The 21,725-nt window shown below is 40.2% G+C and overlaps 1 protein-coding gene across 5 annotated transcripts in view; it reads left to right on the forward strand.

The window, feature by feature from the left end:
• Nucleotides 1–4,941: 4,941 nt before the first annotated feature.
• Nucleotides 4,942–21,725, forward strand: part of CREM (cAMP responsive element modulator) — a 41,382-nt gene continuing 24,598 nt past the window's right edge. For 3 of the 5 annotated variants that reach the window (XM_066200265.1, XM_066200257.1, XM_066200275.1), the window contains exons 1-3: nucleotides 4,942–5,038; nucleotides 10,659–10,776; nucleotides 18,664–18,810. In XM_066200265.1, coding sequence (XP_066056362.1) covers nucleotides 10,663–10,776; nucleotides 18,664–18,810 — 261 coding nt within the window. In that variant the 5' untranslated portion in view covers nucleotides 4,942–5,038; nucleotides 10,659–10,662. The remainder of the gene's footprint in view (nucleotides 5,039–10,658; nucleotides 10,777–18,663; nucleotides 18,811–21,725) is intronic. The other 2 variants (XM_066200294.1, XM_066200285.1) reach the window with 1 other exon arrangement.

Consider the following 21,725-nt stretch of genomic DNA (forward strand, 5'->3'; position numbering starts at 1 on the left):
GTCACATTCAACTACAAACTGTTTTCTGTGTGCTTCTTTTAACACAGCCTATTCAGAAAACTTTAAATAGTAAAGTCTTTATGTATTTAAATTTTAAATAAAACTCAAGCACTTGTTTGGAAATTTAATATTCATGCTATAAGTACAAAATAATGCTTTATACAAACCTGGTACTTTTCACCTGAAAAGTTCAAAGATCTCTACAAACAGCAATAAATTGTAAATGGTTAAGAATATTGTGAAGTACATGTTATATTCATGTTATGAGGAAGGTGTTATATAAGTAAAGTGCATTGTTCAGCAGAAGAAATTAAAATTTCATGTAGTTGATCTAAGTTACCTTTTTTTCTTCTGCTGCAATAGAAATATCATTATGCATATATCTTGAAGTCACCAGTCAATCCTTTAAACATTTCAGATGCCTCACATTGTTCCCTAGTCAGAATATTATTTTCCCATTATAATAATTTCTCTCATGAAATGAATATGTAACAAATGAGTATGCAGCAATTTATATAATATCAAGTTATTTGTCAGACTAGAGGTTTCTCCATAGTTTTGTTTGTTCTGGCTCCAGTGTGTGGGGAGACAACAGTGCTGGAGACCTGGCCTAGGACAGGCAGATTAGGAAACAGACAGTCTGAATACTATCAATTCTCCTCACTACTTACAAACACCACACCAGGTATCTAACTACACATTCACAAATCATTTTAGCCATTTGTGGTGTTGTTCAAGCAGTGATTAATAAAGTGATCACAGTTGAGCTGCTAGTGTACTCTCATTTGCTTTGCTATGTTTTGGTGCATCAGTAAGTACCTCCTTTCAAACTGCAGGACATACCAGATAGGAGCATATGACTTGGGATACCTGTTTCATATTTATAAACTTCAATTTCTTATTACAAATCCTAAAAAAGTTTAAAAAATGCAAAAAAACCAAACACAAACAAACCACATTAAAATGTTGTATTTCATCTTTGAAGTGTAAAATGTTATAACATTACTGCAAGTTATTATCCAAAATCAAATCATTACAAACCCAAGAAAATCCAAGTAAGGATATTTTCTAAAATGGACCTAGAATAGTACTTGAATATCCCCTTCACCAGTAATAATGTCCAACTCTTCCAAATAAAGAAATCCTATTGTTTACATGACACAAGGCAAAGCAGAGCTAAGCTGAGGTGCTGCAAAGCCTCACAGTTGTTAGGCCAGGCTTCTTACTAAGCCAGATCTGGGAATTCTCAAGGCTATTCCTTCCTGAGCTTCTGGCTTATGCAACCCACAAAAGTCAAGGCGGTGCCTTAGCACAGCACTGATTTCAGCCGTATCGAGTTTCAGAGGTTCCAGTGATGGGCGGTAGCAAATAATAATAATAATAATAATAATAATAATAATAATAATAATAATAATAATAATAATAATAATAATAATAATATCAATTTATTCTTGTACTACTTGTACTGTCACTCAGTCTTATTTCCAACTTAACATAGTTTAGGGAAGGAGACATTACGAAATATTTATAATTCTACAGATGTGTAACTTAAAAAATCTATATACATTAAAAATATATCTATTTACAAAGCTTTTGCTTTTTACAATATTGTTCAATGTTTGCCTTTCTAAGGGTGTGCCATTTCTGTTCCTATTTGTGAGCCAATGGAAATCCATATTTTTCTTGCATCGCTAGGAGTTTATAAAAGAAAAGAATAGGTAAAATAAATTATTAGTCTTATATTTTATACACATTAAAGAGTACTTCTTGCCTAATCTGTTCTCTGTTTCAGACGGATCAGGATTCTGTTACAGCATGCAGATATTGGCTGACTTTCATCACATTTACAAAATAAATTGCGAAAACAGTGGCTGTGTGTTGATTGCACTTTCCTGTAAGCACTCTGCAAGTTCTGCACTTGTTCCTCTATTTCCTTGCAGGCAATGAAAGAGTGGAGGTAGGGTTATTCAATGATCAGCTAAAATTGGATTGCTCTATGAGGAGACTTGTGGTAAAATTATTAATCAGTAAGTGCCGGTATTATTTCAAATACGATACAGTCTATTTTTCTGTCAGTTTTACCTGTATTATCTTCAGATGTCTGGATTCTAATTAAAGAGAAACTGACAACTAAGCTAGGTAGCATATCCATTTTGCTGTCATTGTTTATGCCAAGACAATCCATTAACTTTTTTACAAGCAAACTAAACAGGTGTTTCATAAGATTAGAACTGAAATGCATGAAATTCTTTCAATCCCCTTAAAAAAAAATCTATTTAAAAGACTGCTGTGTGACCCATATGTAGAATCAGTTGCCTGAAAATGACACAGGTAGCACTTCTACTGATGTAATGTGCATTGGTAAGGTATTAATGTTCTCTGCAGAGAGCACTATGCTTCTTTTGGTGTCAAATGAAGTTGCTCCACCTCCCTGCTCGTCTATTACCCTCCCTGGTTAAAGCAGTACTTCTCTCTGTGGGACGGTGCAGTGGATCAGACTTAAGGATTGATCCATGTCGAAAAGAAACTTACTGGCTTTGCCCACCGAAGTTAAAAAAAAAAGCAAAAAAAAGCAATGGATATTTTGAGTTAGAGAGAAAAGATGACTCAGGCAGTCATTCTGACAGCAGCAAAGAGCCTGGATTTCAAGTGTATGTTCTTACATAAATTATGAAAATCATGGCGAATCCTGACCTGTGTGGCCTCCTTACGGACTGCTTTTGGTCCCAGTGTTTGAAATTAAATGGGTTCACATCAGGCATTGACCCCAATTTAAAGAGAATTGTTTTCTGTCGAAGTGAGCACTTTTGTGGCACAGTCAGTCTGGCCTCATGAAACAAACACGGCACCCCAGCCCTGCTGCAGTAAGAACACAACAGTCACTTTTCATTCCCTTCCATCAGCTTCAGCGAGCTGCATCAAGAGCCAAACCTGGTTAGTCATCTTTGCATTGCCAAGGTCTAAGTCCCTCTGGCAGTTCACTTACTCCTCTGATACATTTCATTACAAGAGAAGTGGTATAAATAGTAATAAATTCTTAGTTAAACATTTCAAAGATGTTTATGACTTTTCTTGAAAACTAATAAAAAATAACTGCTTGTCCAAATCCAGGCCCTACGAGTTCATGGAAATTCTCAGTTTGTTTACAGGCAACTCACTGCAGTGGTTTCCATTATTTAACATGCTCATTTGAAATTTCTTCCTGTTTGTAATAAGACTTCTACCTTCAAAAATATTTTTGAGGTGCTGCTAATATCCTAAGAGCCATTTTTGGCTTTTTGAGCATACAAGGCAAAACTAGAATTTTTTTCAAAGGTTTCAGCAATTTTCAGTAGTTTAACACTTGCCTGTTCATTTGATTATCTTACTATTCTAACAAATATTTTTAATTGACAAGAGAAAACCTTTTAATGAGTGAGCATAACAATACTGTACATAATGGGTGAGCTCTTAAAACAAAATTAATTATGGGAAGAGAAACTCCTATTGAAAAACCCAGAACAGACATATAATATATATGCAACAAACAAAGGGAGGGAAACAGAACTCAAAACAGGAAGGGGGTGTTCAATATTTCAACAAAGGAAACGTAGCATGAAAACTGAAAACCTGCACAAGCAATAGTTATAATTGAAGAATCTGTATTTTTACTCTAGATTGCGATTTTGATAGCTGTATTAAATAACTCCTGTGAAGCAAAGTAAAGAACTAAACGCTTAAAGGCAAACCCTTGCAAATAAATATGATTCACCTCTTATGAAGTCAGAGATAAGAGTTGTTTTTTAAAAAAAACACAGGAAATCAATACGCAGGTTCTCTTCACGGCATGAATAAGACTGAGTGTTTGACCTGTGTGGACCTATCACCAATCCTGACACACACATCCTCCAATTCTTCAATCACAATGAGTTATGTGCAATTAACTTAGGTTTTTAATGTTTATTTAGCACACTGAGTAGTTTCTCACAGCATGAAAAAAAAAAACAACAACCAACAAACCCGAAACATAAAAATGGGTAAATACATTATGTAACTTCAGAATGTATGTGCAGTGATGTGTAGACATCCAATTTAAAACACACTTCAGTAGAACACCTTCTTACATTACTTTGTAAAATACTGAGCAGCAATAAGACGATGATATTCAAACACTGCTAGCAACAAAGCTTATGGCTTCCGCATTTATTACATTTTAATACTATTAACCCTGAGCCGACGGGCCCTGTGCTCCCGGCAAAGGACGCGCTCACACCTCCAGCACAAGCCCAACATGACTCAGGGTATTTGGACGTAATCCCGTGGCAGCGAGCGGGGAAACACGCACGTCGATCCCGCTTGTTGCTCTTGGCATTTTCTGATTTATTTAGCCAAATAAATGTAAAATACTATGTCATACCATGAGTGACTGAAGTAAGGAACGTGCTTTTACTAAACCAAATTACAAAACAACCCGCGGGCAGCGTCTCGGCGGGGCGGCCTCTGGGCAGGTTTCCGCGTCCCTCAGGGCTCCGGCAACGCCCAGGGGACAATCGCGGCTTGCGCCAAGTCCCTTCCTTAGGTCAGCGCGTGAATTGCCGACGCCAGACCCTGCGGCGGGGCCCAGCCAACCGCCCTTATCAACGGGGCCCGGCCGGCGCGGCGAGCGGCCGGCACCGCCCCGCTATCGCCCGCCCGGAGCGCGGCGCAGGGAGCGCGGCCGCCGTGGCTGTTACCGGCCGCCCCCGCCCCCGGCAGCGCGGGGCCGCCCCGCCCGCACCGCGTCCCGCCCCGGCCAATGGGCGGCGCCGGCGGGGGCCCCGCGGCAGCGGTTGGTCAGCGCCGCGGCCGTTGCGCCCCGCGGCCGCGCGGCTCCGCCGCCCGCGCGCGGCTCCGCCTCCCGCCGCGGTCGCTGGCGCTGGCAGGCCCGGCAGACGCCATTTCCTCGGCGCCCCCGCGGCGGCGCGGCTGCATCAGCGCTGACGTGAGGCCGACGTGCGGCTCCGCCCGGCTCGGTCCCCCCCACCCCCTGTGACGGGGGCAGCACGTACAAGGGCGGCGGGTGAGTGCGGGAGGGGGCGGGGACACGTGTGCGCGCAGCCCGACCCCCCGCGGGCCGGGAGCGGGGCAGCGCGGAGGGCAGCGGGCGGCGCGGCGGGCAGGGCAGGGACGGGCAGGGGAGGGCAGGCGGGGGGCGCTGTGCCGCGCTTGGCTCAGCCCTGCCGCGGGAGCGCGCAGGAGGAGGCGGGGGCGCGTCCCCGTCGGCAGCCGGGAGCGCGCTGCGCTCAGGGGCGGCCGCGCGGAGTTGAACGGTGCTGTGGGGCTGCCCCGAAGCGGCTCCGCATCCCGGGCGTTCTGGAAGGGCTGCGCAGAGCGCCGGCTCCGGTGCCGCTCGGGAGCCACGGCGCTCGCCGGGCTCCGGCAGGCGGTGACTGCTGCCCTTGCTCCGGACACCGGCTCGGCTCGGCTCGGCTCGCCCGGCGTTGCGGCTCGGAGCGGGGGCAGCGCCTGCCCGGACGGCCCGTCCTGGGCCCTCCGCGGGGCTGCTCCGGCGAGGGGAGCGGGGATCCCCCAAGGCGTTTGCCACCGGTTACTCCCGGTTATACCCTTGCCCACAGGGCTGTCGGAGCTAGGTCAGAACAAGCAGGGAGGGATCCCGGTGGGCTTCGTGAGTCCGAAGTCTTGCTTAAAACTTTGAGCGTTTTGTCTGCATCCCCCACTGCTGTGGTAGCATCATTTTTGGTGCTGAGTGTAGCCGCGTGTTAAGTGATTCCACGGGGACTGATGCCTGATTGATCCTCGGGCCTCCCCAGGAGCTGCTTGGCCCTGCTGAAGGGGGCCGTGTGTCCTCTCACAGCCGGCTCTGCGCTGCCTTGCCAGGGTGGTTGAGGTGCAAGGTGCCGAGTGGCCGAGGTAGCATTGCCTGTGCTCAGTGTAATGGCGCGTTGGGGTTTTGGGATTTAGGGTTTAACTGAGGTATTCGGGGAAGAAAACAGGGAAATATTGAGAGTGTAGGAGGCACAGGAAGCTTTTGGTGATACTGAAAACCGAGAGTTTGCATTTTCAATATCGGGTCTGTTGTGCTGTTGCGCGTTTTACTTGACTGAATTCTGTGACCACCTTATCAGCTGGTGTCCTTCACGCCACCAGGGTGGTAAAACAGTACAGAGCTCATACTTTAAAACACAATGCTCTTCTGAAACGAGTGCATTCTGAGAGTTTCCACACTCACTGTGGGGTCATCAATAAATGCAATAGAGGTGTTTGTAAATTCACGTTCTTGCTTTCTAGTAACTCCCCTATGAATAAAAGCTTTCAAAAAAACTTGGAGCAAGGGCTGAAACGTATTTTGTAGCCCCTTATGATTGATTTCCTTTGTATCGAACCACCTTTGTAAGCAGTTCCCGATATATAAAGGATGGTTGAAATAAAAAAGTTGCTTTTTAAAATGTCTCTGGGTATTTATTTAGACAGTCACACACTTCCAGTTATGCAAAATACTGTAGCAGTCTGCTTTTGAAGTTTCTGCTTTTGTAATTTCACCAATAGACATTAAATATATTAATATACAGTGCTGTAAAGCAAACAGCAGTATTGGGAGGAGTGAAAGGATTTCTTGTGCTCTTGTTTCTCTATTGCAAAAGAATATGTCATGATAGGGATGCTATCTTTCACCCCTTACCTATGGGCAAAAAATATAAAAATTTCACACCTTTAGCTGTAAAATGCTTCAAATTTTCTAGGAAAAATTCTGTTTTCCTCTAGCTGATTCCATCTGTCAGATTTCTCCTGTCAGGGGTGGTTCATCTGATCGCAGTTGAAGAAGCTTTAGATGTGCACTGTATGCATCATCTTGATCAGTGTTTATCTGCTACTGACTTGCTGCCCATTAGTCTCAGTAACTACAGTAAACATGTGCTTAGATGTATTGAAATGTTACTAGCTCGGTAACAGTTAAACTTCCTGCCAGATCCTGAAGATCTCTTTGCAATGTAGGAAGAAACAGGTATCTTTAGTTACACTTTGGAAAACCATTTTTGTCCCCTTTTTATGTGAGACCAAGGTATAACTTGTTTATTAATTTAAAAATCCAGACTAGTATTTAAAATTATTGTTCAGTCTTTGCAAGCAACTAAGATAAAAAAATAAGAAAAAAAGTATTAATACTGAGTATAAGACTTAAACTTGTATATAATTAGTCATACAATGAAGAAAAACATATAATTCTAAACAGGACCCAAGACCACCTACTTTAAACTATTTGCTTAGTATTCCTTTAGAAATAGAAGGAAGGTGATATAAACTTTTAAGTGTGATGTGTACTGCTACTGATAGACTTTTATAAAGGATTTTAAGGTCTTGGCAGAAAATTCTGGTTTTCCTTCTTGGAAACTTAAAAGCAATGAATATGTTAGAATTAGCTTCCAGTGCAGACTGATTGAGTGTGATATGTGTGGAAACTGTTTTCTGAATTGGATTCGTAATGGTTTCATGCCACGATCTGTATTATTGTTGTTTTAGTAAAAGCATAATTATAATATTGCTCCATGTTTTTTCTGTGTATTTATTTAAAAAGCTTGATGTGTTCATGTTGATATGTACAGGAAATAAAAACCCTGTACAATTCAGGTTATAAGAATGCTCTGAAGACACTGACAGTCTGAAATTTAGGAGTTCCTTGGCATGCCTGGTCTTGAGGAGTGTCCAAGCCCACGTGAACTGGCACAGCTCAGAGTGGCTGTGCCAGTGCTGACCCTGTGGGCTCAAATGACTGCAGCTGACCTGCTCCTGCCACTTAAGTGATCCCATGGTTGTGTCTGTTCCTAATCTTGTAACATGTCTGGATTGTGATACTAATGTGCTACAGTTTGTCTTAAGTCACCTTTCTCACTGAAGTTTTATGCCAAGATAGCTTTTGTACCTTTTAAAATTACTCATATACTTCGGGGTTTTTGTTTTTTTGGGTTTTTTGTTTGTTTGTTTGTTTGTTTGTTTTTTGGTTTGTTTTTTTTTTTTTTAGGCTGTGGCTGGATCTTTATATTTGGATGTTGTTTTAAGTCAAGTCACTTTTGGGTCACATAGGTTGTCAAAAAGAAGCAGGTTTGAGCTTATCTAGGAAAACTATTTGCTATGTTTCATAGTAGTGGTTGCATTTTATGGCAGTCAGATTTTCAGACATTACTCCACCCTGCTGAAGTTTTCTTTTAAGCAATTATTTGTATTAAGAGTCAGAATATACACAATTACAGATGGAAAATCTGTATAAATTCTAGAGTTTTCCGTGTATATCATAAATCTTGATTCTGTTTGCCACTCCACTGGCATCTATAGTTCTTGCTGTTGTTTTTCTAATAAAATAATCAAAAAGTACGCCCCTCTCTCTGTACTGCATTTTGCAAAATACAAGGAATAATTTTGTTAGTTTTCTGCTGCACTGATACTCTTTTTGTAGCTTTTTGCTAAACTAGTGCAGCACTGCAGATGAAAAGTCTTGGGGAGAAAAATCCTAATCAAGTAGTAGAAATAAATACAGTTTCATACTTTTCTGCAGTCAGTGAGAAATTAAGCTAAAAAATTAGGAACTGAATTTTTTTCCTAGATGAAAAATGGCTCTTTCTGGCTAAAATTTCTATGAAATACATTCAGTGGGAATAAAATGACTTGATTTTTTGTTGTTTGGGTTTTTTTTTGGGTTTTTTGTTGTTGTTGTTGTTTTTTTTTTTTTTTTTTTTTTTTGTTAACAGTAGGTTTCTGTGACAGATGGCTATGGATACAAAAATACTTCAGGGCCTTCATAAAGTGCATTAATTTTGACTATATTCCCATCTTTGGGAAGAGATTACAACGAATATGTTGCCACTACCTGTGCATTATTTAATCTTTCTTGGTGTGTGAGGTATTCTGAAGCTTATTCTTATATGAACCACATAGACCTTTCATATTTGAGACTCTGTGGGTGGTCCTAGTTTACAAAGGAACTTTTTTCACTTACTTTATTATTGTTATTATATTGCACATATATAAAACCAGAATAGTTTAATTTAATTCAATAGTTTAATTAGATAACATCTTCTTTTAGAAAATTATGGTGAAAAGCTTGATGAAAACATTTTCCCCAGAGCTGTTAGATTGGTGAATTTTAGTAGATAAAATTAGATAAATTTAGATTGTATCTAAAGAAAAAGGTAATTAGTGGTAACTAGCAAGATAAAAATGTAGGAAGATTTTAGGTGTAAAATAGCTCCCTATATTCTAATATTCATAGCTCCCTATGATTCTAATCTGAATTGAAACTGGCATAGGGTATGCAACTTCTCTGAGCAGAAATACTCATGTTAACCCATAAGATGTTGAATTGTTTTGCAGCTTGGCTACCATTAGCTGTAGTACTGTTAAGTCTGTTCAGTAAAGTACCACTGGAGGCATCTGAGCTTGAAATATGCTTCTCTGCATCATTTGACTGGGTATCTTTCATGTTTTCATGCCTTTATTTTGGGCAAAAATTTGATTTAAAAAAAACCAGTAAAATTTATTCTCTTCAAAGGTTGTGCCATGTTCTGTAAAATAGTGCCACAAAAGGAGTTTAGTTTACATTTAATTGTATTTAATGTAGTTAACTTATAACATGTGAGACTAAATTCCAGAGCCTCAGTCAGGTGGGTAGCAGTCCTTGCCTGCCTCTTGCATCTCTCAGTGTAAGTCCTGAGAAGAAACCAAAGCAACTATCAGTCAGTTAAGTAATTGAACTTTGACTTCGGTCAGGCTTGGCATCCCCTAGTTGCAGAAACTGAGAACCGAGTTTTGCTGCCTCTTAAGTCCCTTACCTAATATCATGTCTTCCTTTTGCGGCTGTCAATTAGTTGTGTAAGTAGCGTGTAGGTGGGAGCGTGCCTGCAGGGCATCCTGCCTGCCTCTGCCTGACCCTGTCCTGTCTCTGTTCTGTTTGTAAACTGACCTGTTGCTATGGCAATGTTTGACATCACCTGTTCAATGTTGCACCTTCAGTGCAGGGTTTGGTAGGAGAGGAAGGGAGCTGAAGAGATCCAAGCTCTTGTTTTAAAACTCACACCTTCTGTTATGACTAAGTGTGCCAAGAAATATCGAAAAGGAGCTGTCAGGTAATTGCATTTTTATATAGCAGATATATAGCAGATTTGGAAGTTTTCTCTATAAAGTTTAAACCCTTAGTTTAAATTGAGAATCAGCAAGTTGCTTATTTTTCAATGAAATCTACCCTACTTTTAAACCTGTAAAGTGAGAAGAATTGTTGTGACTCTTGAACTGTGGGTAATTTACAGACAATTCAAGCATAGATGCCAGCAGGGAATAGGCACCTTGGAAGGTTCAGGAGGGCTGTAACAGCCCACGACTGCTGGATAGCTTGAGGCTGAAGGGGCCTTCTGTGTGCAGCACTGCCAGCACTGCATGGGATCCTGGGACTCTGCTTGTCCCTTCCTGAGAACCATCTCCAGGACTGCCTCTCCCTGCAGCTTTCCAAAATACTTGTTTTAGAGCTCCTGGCTATGTGAGTGAATATTTTAATACAGGGGAATGAAGAAAGGACTTCAATTTGACAGAAACATACTTATTTTCTGTCTGCTCCAAGTAGTTTGGAGTTATATTCCCTAGTTGATACACCTCCCTGTACTGAGTTATTTAAATGTATATGTACTTACTTTTAGACTGATGACCATGGAAATGGTTGAACAGGATGACAATGCAGTGGATTCTATGACAGAGAGAAGTGCTGGTCACCTTCAGAATCAGCCAGGCCAAAGTCAGATTTCCTCAGGAGCTGAGGTAAGTTGAAATGTGCAAAGATGAGAAGAATCAATGAAGTGATATTCAGAGCTGCTATGATTTTTAAACTATCAATTTGTATGGCATTCTCATGTTTTGTAAGTCTTTCCTATATTAAATAGGAAAAATATAGCAACGGTACACTGGAAACTATGTCTTCAGTAGTTAACAAAGAACTAATATAACATCAGGTCTGTTAAAAAGTAACCTTTTTAGGAGCCCTTTCAGACCAGAGTGATCAGTAGACACATGGGTTTTTTCCTTTCACTTTCATAAGGTGCTTGTTATAGAGATGGGATACAGTGTTAAGAATTGAGGTGGCTACAAGATCAAACATATATATCTAAACCATTTGTGTATCTTGAAGATGTGTTGTGTAACAAAAATGGAAACGTGAATAAAAAGAACCATGGTTCTCTCTTAGTTCCAGTTTTTGTACATTAGTATTTCATCTAATTGCAAGTACATTTTAAATGTGTAGTACAGTAGTATTTCATCTAATTGCAAGTACATTTTAAATGTTTGCTTGCTTTGTTTCATCCCTGTGTATCCAATGACAGTGTCTGGACTTCTAGAAGCATGTTTTCTATGGTTGCTCTACCTGGATTATTCTTTGGTAGTTAATGGATAGAAGATTATATAGTAACAATTCTCAAACATTAAAAATATGTACTGAAATATTTGGCACTTGAGAGAAATAGTGTTCCTGACAGTGCTTAGATTTATACCTTCAGAAAAGTGTATGGACCACTTAAAAGGATCTTCAAAAGGCCTTTGTTGAATAAAAGAACTGATTTAAAAAAATGTCTTACACAATTTTTTCGTCACTGGAAATTAGAAGTTATTTGCTAAGATTTGATGCCATGTATTTGATATGTTAGATACTTGATTTACATTATAGATATATTTTTAAAACTGAAAGCAGCTGTTCTTTTTGTCAGATCTTCAGACACAAAGTAGATTGCAAAATATTTATCAACCTTTTTTTTGGTTTTGATACATGCAGTATTGAGAGTATTGCTTATTCAGTTTTTTTTTTCTTTAAGAATTTTATTTGGTTTGTTCTGTTTATGTCGTCGCCTCATTTCTTCTTTAGTAGTTCTGTTCAAATTTTCTGTTTTAACTTCATAGGATGATTGATGTGTAAAATCTGTTGGCTTGTGCAATAGTCTGTGGAGAAGACAGCTGTGAATTCTGTCAATTGGGATTTTGACTGTTGATCCAGATACAAAAGTGTCACTAATGCTGTAAAGCGTTTTTGCACTCCTATATTGTGCAGTGCATAACACTTTTTATGTTTGTTTGCATTTAATGCTTGAGTACTGTGTGTGAAGGTTCAGCTGTACTGGGTATGGGTCTCATACCTTCCAGTTAAAAAGAGTAACTGAAGTATTGATCAATCTCCTACCCTAAACCAAAACATGTACCTCAGTTTGAAGGCTCAGGGTAACAGTCCAAAATTGGCATCTGGAGTTCCTTTTTTTGGTCAAATGGCTCAGAGATCTGTCCTGGATCTGTCAGAGCTGCTGGGTGCAGGTAGCTGGAGCTACATCCCTCCCCTGGGCTCCCAGATGAGTGGAGTTGGTGCTGTTGGGCCTGTGCCCATCTCCAGCCACTGGCTCCTGGGGCTTGCAGCCCTCACACACCCTCTGTGCCCTCAGGCTGCACTGCCAAGGCATTTGTTGTGGTAAAACTGCCCTAACAGAGCACTTACTGCTGACAGGCCTTGTGCTCCTTTGCCTTAACATGAGTAGCCTTTTCTTAGCCTGTGTTCCTACCTGGCTGGCTTGGAAGGTGAGGTGCTTTGCCATGGAGAGTTGGGCCTTGGTGTTGAGGGGTTAAAGCCTGCTGGAGGCCTCTGTATGGGACATCTGACTGGTTTTATGGTGGCCCAGATGGGAGTTTGTGTGTTTCTGAGGAATTCGTGGCTGTGCCGCTGTTCCAGTGCCTGTGTATTTTGACTGTTACAGAGGAGCAGAGATCCCTTTTCCCTCTTTGACCTGTGGAGGAGTGCAGTTAAGAGAAGACAACCACTACAAGTGACTGAAATATATTGTGCCAGCATCCAATCATCCCTCCTACTAATTTTGTTGCAAATATGCAGAAATAGGAGAAAAGAATGACTTGATTCTTACTGAGAACAACAATGCCTGGTCACTGAAGCTGCGGGTTCCTTTTCAGTTATCTCCAAGGGAGCCAGGGGGATGGTGGCTTTGTTTGTGTTTTTCTAGCAAAATACTTGTTCAACCTTGGTTTTGATCAGTCAGAAGTAAAACATTTAATGCACTATCTTTTAATTTGTTGTTTTCTGTGTATTATCAAAGAATTAATTGTAGAAGGGTCAAGCTTGGGAGAAACCTTTTAAGATTATCTAGTCTGACCTGCCTGTGCAAGCAGAGTCAGCCGGAACTGTGTCTGCCTGTGTTGCAAATATCTCCAAGGATGCATTCTCTAGAACCTCTCTGGGCATCTGTACCAGCAGAGGACTGCCCTTCCAGTAAAAGAGGTGGAGTTTTTATGTCCAGACGGAATGTAATGGTTTTTAATATGCTTGATATTTAATTGAATTATGACTTTGGACAGGGAGTGACTAGCAAAATGCAGAGGAATACAACTACATAGGAGGTGGGCAGCTTTTTTTTGCTTCTTCTTGGGGAGGCAGCTGACTTATTTTCCCCTTCTCTGTAGGCTTTTTAAAGAAATACCTGCTACTTAGTTTTAAAGGATGGACCAGGTACTCCATAAGATGGTGATGTCTAGAGGGCAGAGATTGTTTTGTGCTGAAGCATTTTTAATGTCTCCCCTGTTGGGAGAGATAGGACACATTAAGAATGTGTAGGCTGGAGCACTATGGTGTGATGGGATAACCTGCAATGGTAAGAAAGACCTATTATACATTATTTGTAGAGGAAAAAATAGTATTTGCATTTTTTTCTTAGCTTGTGTCCTAGATACTGCTATACTCTCCTGCAATTTTTTTGGTGCTGAAAGTAAAATTGCTTTTTCTACTAAAGCAAAAGTGGGTAAATTTGAAACTAGCAAAGACAAGCTGCACTTTTTGTCCATTAAATTGTTACTTTAAAAATAAAATGTCCTACCATAGGATCACTTTATAGTTGCATTTCTTACATCCATCACTTCTAGCCAGTTGATGAATTGACATGGTAATGTTTTTGTGATCCAGCCACCAAAATAAATAGGCAAGGAAGAAAAATCATTGGTGGCTGTCTTTAGAAGCAGTTGAAAATGTGCAGAACACTTGTACAAAAGCTTGATTTCTTTGAGGAAAGAGCAGAGGTGCGAGATGGAAAATTTCTCTACCTGTTTTGAGCTGAGCTCCATGGGTTGTCTCACATGCACAGATCATCTCTTGCTACATACAGAGCTGTACTTAAAAGGAAGTTGATTTGTACTGGAATATTCTAACAGTGTTGATGATAGTCAAGCTTACATCTTGGAAGACTTATATCTGCAATAGTATCCAAAGAGAAATTAGATGTTCCTTTTGCAGGTTTTCTAGAAGCCATATTGCATTCTGTATTGCTCTGTGCTCAGCTACACTAAATATAGCAGTGTAAGATCAATGTACTTTAGCCTTTCTCAGATATGATAAAAGCACTTTCAGTTGTGTTTTCTTTTTTCTTTAATTCTTCATCTTGATGGGTTCCTCTTTGATTCACTTTTTGTTAACCTTGTCATGTTGTCTATCAGTCGGGCTGTCTGCTGACCTTGTCTGAGATACCATCTGTTGACCTCTTGGTGCTGGCCCTGAATTAGACATATGTCAGGATTTACAATGTCAGAACTGCTGTCAGAGAGCATAGGGAGATATTCAGGGAGATTTTCAGAGCCTGGAGTGCGTAGCTATTGCAAGCTGGGACTGTTCAACTTTAGCACTTTGGGGAGGTTGTCCTTGTGGGCTCCTGACATCAAACAGTTAAATCTTGCTCCCTAGAGACCGAGACCTCTAGGAGTTTGCTAGGCTGTTTTAAGTAAGGCTCTAAAACAAGCCTGCCAAATGCAAATGCTGGCCATTTAGCAAAGTTGATGTGAGAGCATCATAAATGTGCAGCTATGTCATGTCACCATTTTGTGCTTCCTTGAAGTGTATGGTGGCACCAAATGTCTGGAGTCAGCCTAACCTTATTTTCCTTTAAAGTAGGTGCTTCTATTTGGCAGTAGTTTTGGAATTGATCAAAACATCTGTCTCCAGCTTTTCTTCATAGAGGCTACTCATTAGCCAAATGTGGCAGAGCCTTTTTTCTTTTGTTAGATGAATCCAGTGTGGATTTGCCTTGACTTCTCCAGAGTCCTTGTAGTATTTAGAGTCTATAGCAGGGGCAGAAATCAGATAGGCCTGTGTCCTGCATTCTTCATTTGGTAATGTTGAAGGTATGAGGGGTTGAATGTCAAGGTAACCTCTCTAGTACTTAGCAGGGAAAGGATGTCTGACATTCACAGGATCCCCCAGATAACTGTTCAGCTGGACCATGTATCTTGAAGTTAGATAAATGATGGGCAGCCTCTTTCTCTGCAGGAGTGTGTGCCTCAGTAGGAAGGTAGTACCTGATCATTCTTGCTGGCTACTTTTCTCTCCCCATGTAGAAGAAGGAGGACTTACATTTCCAAATACCTGAAATACGGGATCATAGTGCTATTATGGGTTGCACGGTTAATATTGGTTGAAGCTATTGGGCATGACCATTGCATGCCTAGCAGCATAGAACCCATGGAATATTTCAAGCTTCCCCTCAGCCTCTGAGTTCCTGAGTTGCTTCTGTGGATTGTTTTCAGTCGTTGTGCCAGACAGTCCTTGAAGTAATGATGTTAAAGATAGCATTGCTCATCACTGATGTCAGAAGGAAATTTCTTTGCCAAGTCTGTTTCAGTCAGGATTTACGTATGATAGCGTGAAAATGTTCTAGTATTTCAGTTGACACAGGATTATTCAGCTTAAAAACTGTAAAGGGAAATCTGAATCAAAATTCTAATAATAATTTCCAATATCTCTAAAAGCGGTGCAAAGTATGAACCTTGAAAATTTTATGATACTACCATCTCCCCTTCCCTTAGCACTTATCCCCCTTCATTTAATCCCTTATCTGGATTAATGGGAACAAAACAATTTCTCCTGTTCTATTGTAAACTTTATTCCAAAAGAATATTAGCTGAGTGAGGTTTTCTTTTTTTTTTTTTTTTTCCCTTTGGGGTTATACTGAATAAGGAGCTTTAAAACGAATGTAGTTTCTTAATCTCAAGTGCTGGATTATTTCCTGAAGTGTGACTGACCCATTATGTACCAAAAAGAAACTTTTAAACTGTTCACCTTTTACTGTTTTATAGCTGTTGTACTCAGAAAGTTCTTTCTGGCCCACTGAGTATTGTATCAAATTGCAATTCTCACAAAGGGAGCACTAAATGGAAGGGTTTGGTGAAGTTGCCTTTACAATGTTTTGAAAAGTTAGCATGCTTTGTAAACATTTAGACTTCTCTGATCTCCTTGAAGCTTAGGTTTAGGATGTAAGGTTTGCCACAGAATAGATCATACTCTTCAGATCTTTGAGACTTTCTAGAGGTTAATCTCAAATTTTTATTTCTGGCAAATTTCTTGTAGTATTAATATTTGTGGTATAGGTTGGGAAGAAGGTCTGTATGTTCTGTTTCCCTATTACCATTTCATGGCATTTAAGGAATGATTTAAGGAACTCAATTCAGGGTTAAAAATGCCCTCAATTGTTCTGTTTTCTGAAAAGTGGTTCAGTTTCCTGTAGAATTGAACAATTGCATAATGAATGTTGACAAGATCCTGTCTTTGTTTCCTAGAAACATTGTTTCTTCCAGGTAATTTGAACCAACATCAAGACTTTTTGATAGCAGTGCATCTTAAGAGTAGTTAAAAATTTTCACTTGCTTCAAGAAGGGATTATTTCCTAGACAAGTAATATCTTATGGATCAGGAATGAAAACTGCGTTTATATTTGGATTTTAAAAGCCACTTCAGTGTAAATACATAAAAATTACAAAAGTTTCTTTAACTGTTTGGGTTTTTTCCTTTTTTTTAATATTCAGCATTCTTCATATTTTTCTTCTTACTCTCATCTCATTTTACATTTACTTCTCATACCAGATACCTTTGGAGCTGAGAACAAAACTAGGAAGGGAATAATAACAGAATTTTATATTTGAATCTGAGTTTATTGTTGAATGTGCAGAATACAGAAATAAGACTTTTCAATGCAGTTTAATTGAAAAACACAGTATTTCTTTTTATGGTGTGGTTTATGTTTATCATTGTCTTCCTTTTCTGAGTTTAGAGATGTTTCATCACACAAATTGAGTTCAATCATGGTGTTTTCCCTTTGCATCACTACTTGTTTTTGTTAATAGAATGTCATGGGTTTTGTTAAGAGCATATTATTCTATTCCATCTGGATGAAGCAGAATTTCTTATCTTTGCCCAAATGGGTCAATGTCACTTGTCAGATGGTGGAGTGCTACTTATCTCTCTTCATTGTTTCACTACTTCCATGGGAATGTCTTCTGCTAATGGACCATTAAGAGCTCATCAGTGACATTACACATTACACTGCACTATTGTAAGCTCCTCCACACAGGGAGGAGGAGCCAAACCATCTTAACCTAGATAAAAAGGAGCCACAGTCCCACTAGGTATCCAGTTTTTCCACCGGATCCCTGGAGGAAGACCGGACCCATCTCACCATTACTGGACCCTTTTTTCTTCAACGGGACCATCTCTACTGCAACAGAAGCACATCTGCCACTCCTAGGAGGGCTTACTTTGGACTGCTTCCAACACCCTGACCAACAGGGTGTCAGGTTGTATTTCTGACTCTGTCAGGGTTTTCTAGGATTTCTTGTTTGTTTATTTGTTTGCTTATTCTTCTGTACTACAACATCTGTATTTTTATATCCCTAGTAAAGAACTGCTATACCTATTCCCAAAATCTTTGCCTGACAGCCTTTTAATTGCAAATTTATGATAATTTGGAAAAGGGGGTGAAGGGCTTACATTTTAAGGGAGACTCCAACCCTCCCTGGCAGATACCTGTCTATCTAAACCAAGACATAGATTTAACAGGAACAGCAGAAATATTGAATTATTTCTTAGCCCATTGGTGTTCAGCTGCCTCTCAGCCCATTCGTCCTCAGCACTGAGGGCTGAGAGCTACAGGCTGGGGAAAGCTGTTCTATAGCTGTGCTAGGCTTAAAGAAGATTCAGCTATCCTTTATTTTTGTTGTTGTTTTGAAGCAGTGATATACTCCAGCTCTCTTTTTCTTTATATATATAATTATATGTATAACAGGAGTCCATTAAACTAAATCAGTTTACAAATCCTTGTATGGCTTTATTTAACAGGGTGGTTTTTCAGTATCTGAAGAATTCTCATGTCTCTTGAGACATCTATCTGAAAAGCCTAATTTCTTACCTAATAGGCAAAGCAAAACTAAAGCAGTTATATTGTTTTTTTTCCAAGAACATTCTGCTCTTTATGTTGTGGCAGTGACATTCCGCTCCAGTGAATATGCATGGGGTTTGTTACATTTCTGGAGGTTCTTCCTAACCTTCATGCTAGCAACAGCTGATCTGATGTGCGATGGCCTAGAGTTGGGGGTTTTTTTGATTGGAAAGAAAATATGAGGTCTCTGGAGGGAAAAAAAACAATAATTGCAGTTTGTTAGGGTACAGATTTAAGCTTTCCAAACCTTTACCAGTAAAACTAGGGGGTTTTTGTGTGTGATTATTATATACATCTACGGTATTTTAGATGTGGCAACAAGATCAGTTTGTTTTAGTTATCACTTCTAAAAGCATTTGCTGAAGTGTTAAGGCATCTTACTTAAACATGATGATTGTAATTTTTGCAGGTTTCTGTAGCTGCTTCCAGTGCTGGAAGAGGATCTCCAGCTGTAACTCTAGTGCAGTTGCCTTCTGGTCAAACTGTTCATGTCCAGGGTGTCATTCAAGCCACACAGCCCTCAGTCATTCAGTCACCACATATGCAACCTGTTCAGGTTAGCTTTTTTATTGTTACATTTTCATGAATATTTGGTACCTCATAACCCTTTTCCCAACCCACCTTCAGTTTCTCTTCATTCCAACCAGTGCTGCAAGATTTACTCACATGGCACAGGAAACAGCAGGGGGAAAGGTGGCAAACATCCAACCAGCAGCAGCTCTACAAGCATTGTGTAGCAATTCCTTAATGCTTCCTGTTTGTCTTATAAGAAATTGTCTTGGAACTTGTGTCTGAACTTATGCAATAGCAAATTTGTGTCATAACATGGCCTTCCTTCAGTGTATCCTGCAGGTTTTCCATTTTGTTAAATTCTGTGAGCATAGCATTTCTAATGAGACTATGAACACATAAATTTTCAAGTATCTCCTATTTTATTACTGGAAAGGATCTGGACATAGTAGAAGTAAGCATATTGTATCAAGTGGTTCCTTGTTTTTTGGCCCTATCAGACCCTGTTAGAGCATCTTGTATTGTTTTTTATGAATGTGGATATGTACCTATCAAAAATATGGGCACCCTCAAAACAAACATTCATGTGGCAAATGTTCATGTGTTTAAAGTTGCTGGAACTAGAGAACAGGGATTGGTGCAAAATGTGTTAAGACTTTTCAGAGTTTTTAAAAAGTAGAAAAGGCAAGAGAGAATGGATTTGCAGTGTTTTGAAGGCTGCTGGGCCTCCCATTCCATTTTTCTTGTAGCTAGGAAGGCTTCTGCTCTAGTTTTATTAAAATCTGTCTGGGAAATGTCAACTGAATTGCTTTTTGCAGATACAGTTGATATTTCTGGTAAGAGAAGTGATACACCTCTCCCTGTTAGGAGGGAAGGATTTTACCTGTGGCCATTGCAACGTGTTAAGGAGAGGCCACGTGTTGTCAGTCTTGAGAAGCCATGTTTAATGTTAGAGGTTTCTTAGTAACTTTCTAGTATGATAAATAAAAAAGACATATATAAGTATTATTTATATTCGAGAAAAAGAATAAAACGGCAATCAGATAATGAATATTTTATTGTTGAGCGGTAGGTGTTAGATGATGGGAGCTCAAGGTTTTGCAGTCCTGGATCACTATTGAAAGAGGTGCAGTAGATGTCAATACTTGATCAGACTTGAAGTCAGAACAGAGTATTCAACGTAAATACTTTTTTCGTTGGAATTCTTTCTAACGGTAATTTTCCTGTGTAACCTTTATTCAGTAAACACATGAGTAACTCCCAGTTTCCGTCACTGCTTTTCTTTAAGTCAATGTAGTCAGGACATACATGCAAAGATAGAAGACTTTTTTCAAAGCTCAGAAGGAGAAATTTTTCAGGAATCTCTTGCTAGCTGCTGCTGTGTCATCTTAGGGGAGTGCAAGTCAACTGTTTGTTGTATTGAGTGAACTCTGGCTGTCCGCCCTTTCCCAAAGGAGTAGAAACAGGAAAGTTTTGTCCCAATTAATACTGACTAGTTAGTTCCAGGATTTTGCTTTGGTTTCATCTGGATAAGAAAGAGCTTGAAGATGCTGTAGAAGATTCTATTACAGAGGGTATTCAGCTCTTCTGTGATCCTTTTCAGTACACCATCCTGCCACCTGGCATTTCATCTGGATCATTTGGCTTTAACTTGCTACCTTCTCTCTGCCAGACAGTGGGGAACTTGGGAAATTATATCAGTTTAAAAAGAAATAAAGAAGTATGCTGAAGGTTGATGTTGAAGCTTGCATGACCTCTCCCTCAAACATCTGCCATTTTCAACTGGAAAGTGCTCAAAAGTTTTTCTCATAATGTTGCTTTTTAGATGAAAAAATACATTTATAGCATTCCTTATTGTTTTGTTAAATGTTGTTTTATTTGTAGGAAGATTTAAATTGTTGTTTGACTTATTGCCTACTCCCCTCAGTAGTGTATCAGGTCTTGGAATGACTTAACATGAGTTTGAAGTTAAATTTGTTCAAATGCAGATGAAGTTGAAAGAAGTGAAGTCAAAATCTGAATGATGTCCAGGAAAAAACTAAAATGGTTTGGTTTTAAACATTTTGGACATAGTTGCTTGCCATTAGAGTGATCTAAAGTGTTCATTTCTCTCTTTGTCATGATGAAAATTAAAGCTTTTGAAATTTCTTGCAGAAAATGGCCTATTCCACATTGTGGTGGTTTGACACTGGCCAAATGCCAGGCACCCACAAAAGCTGTTCACTCACCTTCCCCTGCTACAGCTGGGCAGAGGAGAGAAAATTTAACGAAGAGTTTATGAACTGGGATAAAGATCGGAAGAAAACACTCCAAGGGCAAAACAGGCTCAACTTAAAGATATAAAATGAATTTATTACTAACAAAATCAGAGCAGGATAAAAAGAAGTAAAATAACCCTTAAAAACACCTTTTTCCGCCAGCCCCTCCCTCCTTACCACTGACAGTGCAGGGAGACAAAGTGTGGAGGTTTTGGTCAGTTCATCACCCAAGGTTTTATTCTGCTGCTCAGGGAGAGAGGTTGTTCCCCAGTGAGACAGTGGGGTCACTCCCATGGGAGACAATTCTCTGTTAACTTCTCCAGCGTGGCACCAGTCTTTTGAGCAGCAGTCTTCCCAAAACTGCTGCAATGTGAGCCCCTCCCACAGGCAAATAGTCCTCCCAGAACTGCTGTGGTATGGGTCACTCTTCCATGGGATGCAGTCCTCCAAGGACAGGCTGCTCCAACTTGGGAGCAAGATCTGTCTCTCCCTGGGGCTCCTGCTGGACCACAGTGTTCTCCAGGCATCCACCCGCTCTGGCGTGGGCACCTCCCCCACGGGCTGTGGGTGGATCTCTGCATCCCCTGTGGATCCCCACGGGCTGTGGGTGGATCTCTTCATCCCCCATGGATCCCCAGGGGCTGCAGGGGCACAGCTGCTTCACCGTGGTATCACCACGGCCTGCAGAGGAATCTCGGCTCTG

This window comes from Chamaea fasciata, unplaced genomic scaffold, assembly GCF_029207755.1.
Source record: "Chamaea fasciata isolate MVZ Bird 193981 ecotype frontalis unplaced genomic scaffold, bChaFas1.0.hap1 SCAF_1, whole genome shotgun sequence".
Taxonomy (NCBI): domain Eukaryota; kingdom Metazoa; phylum Chordata; class Aves; order Passeriformes; family Sylviidae; genus Chamaea; species Chamaea fasciata.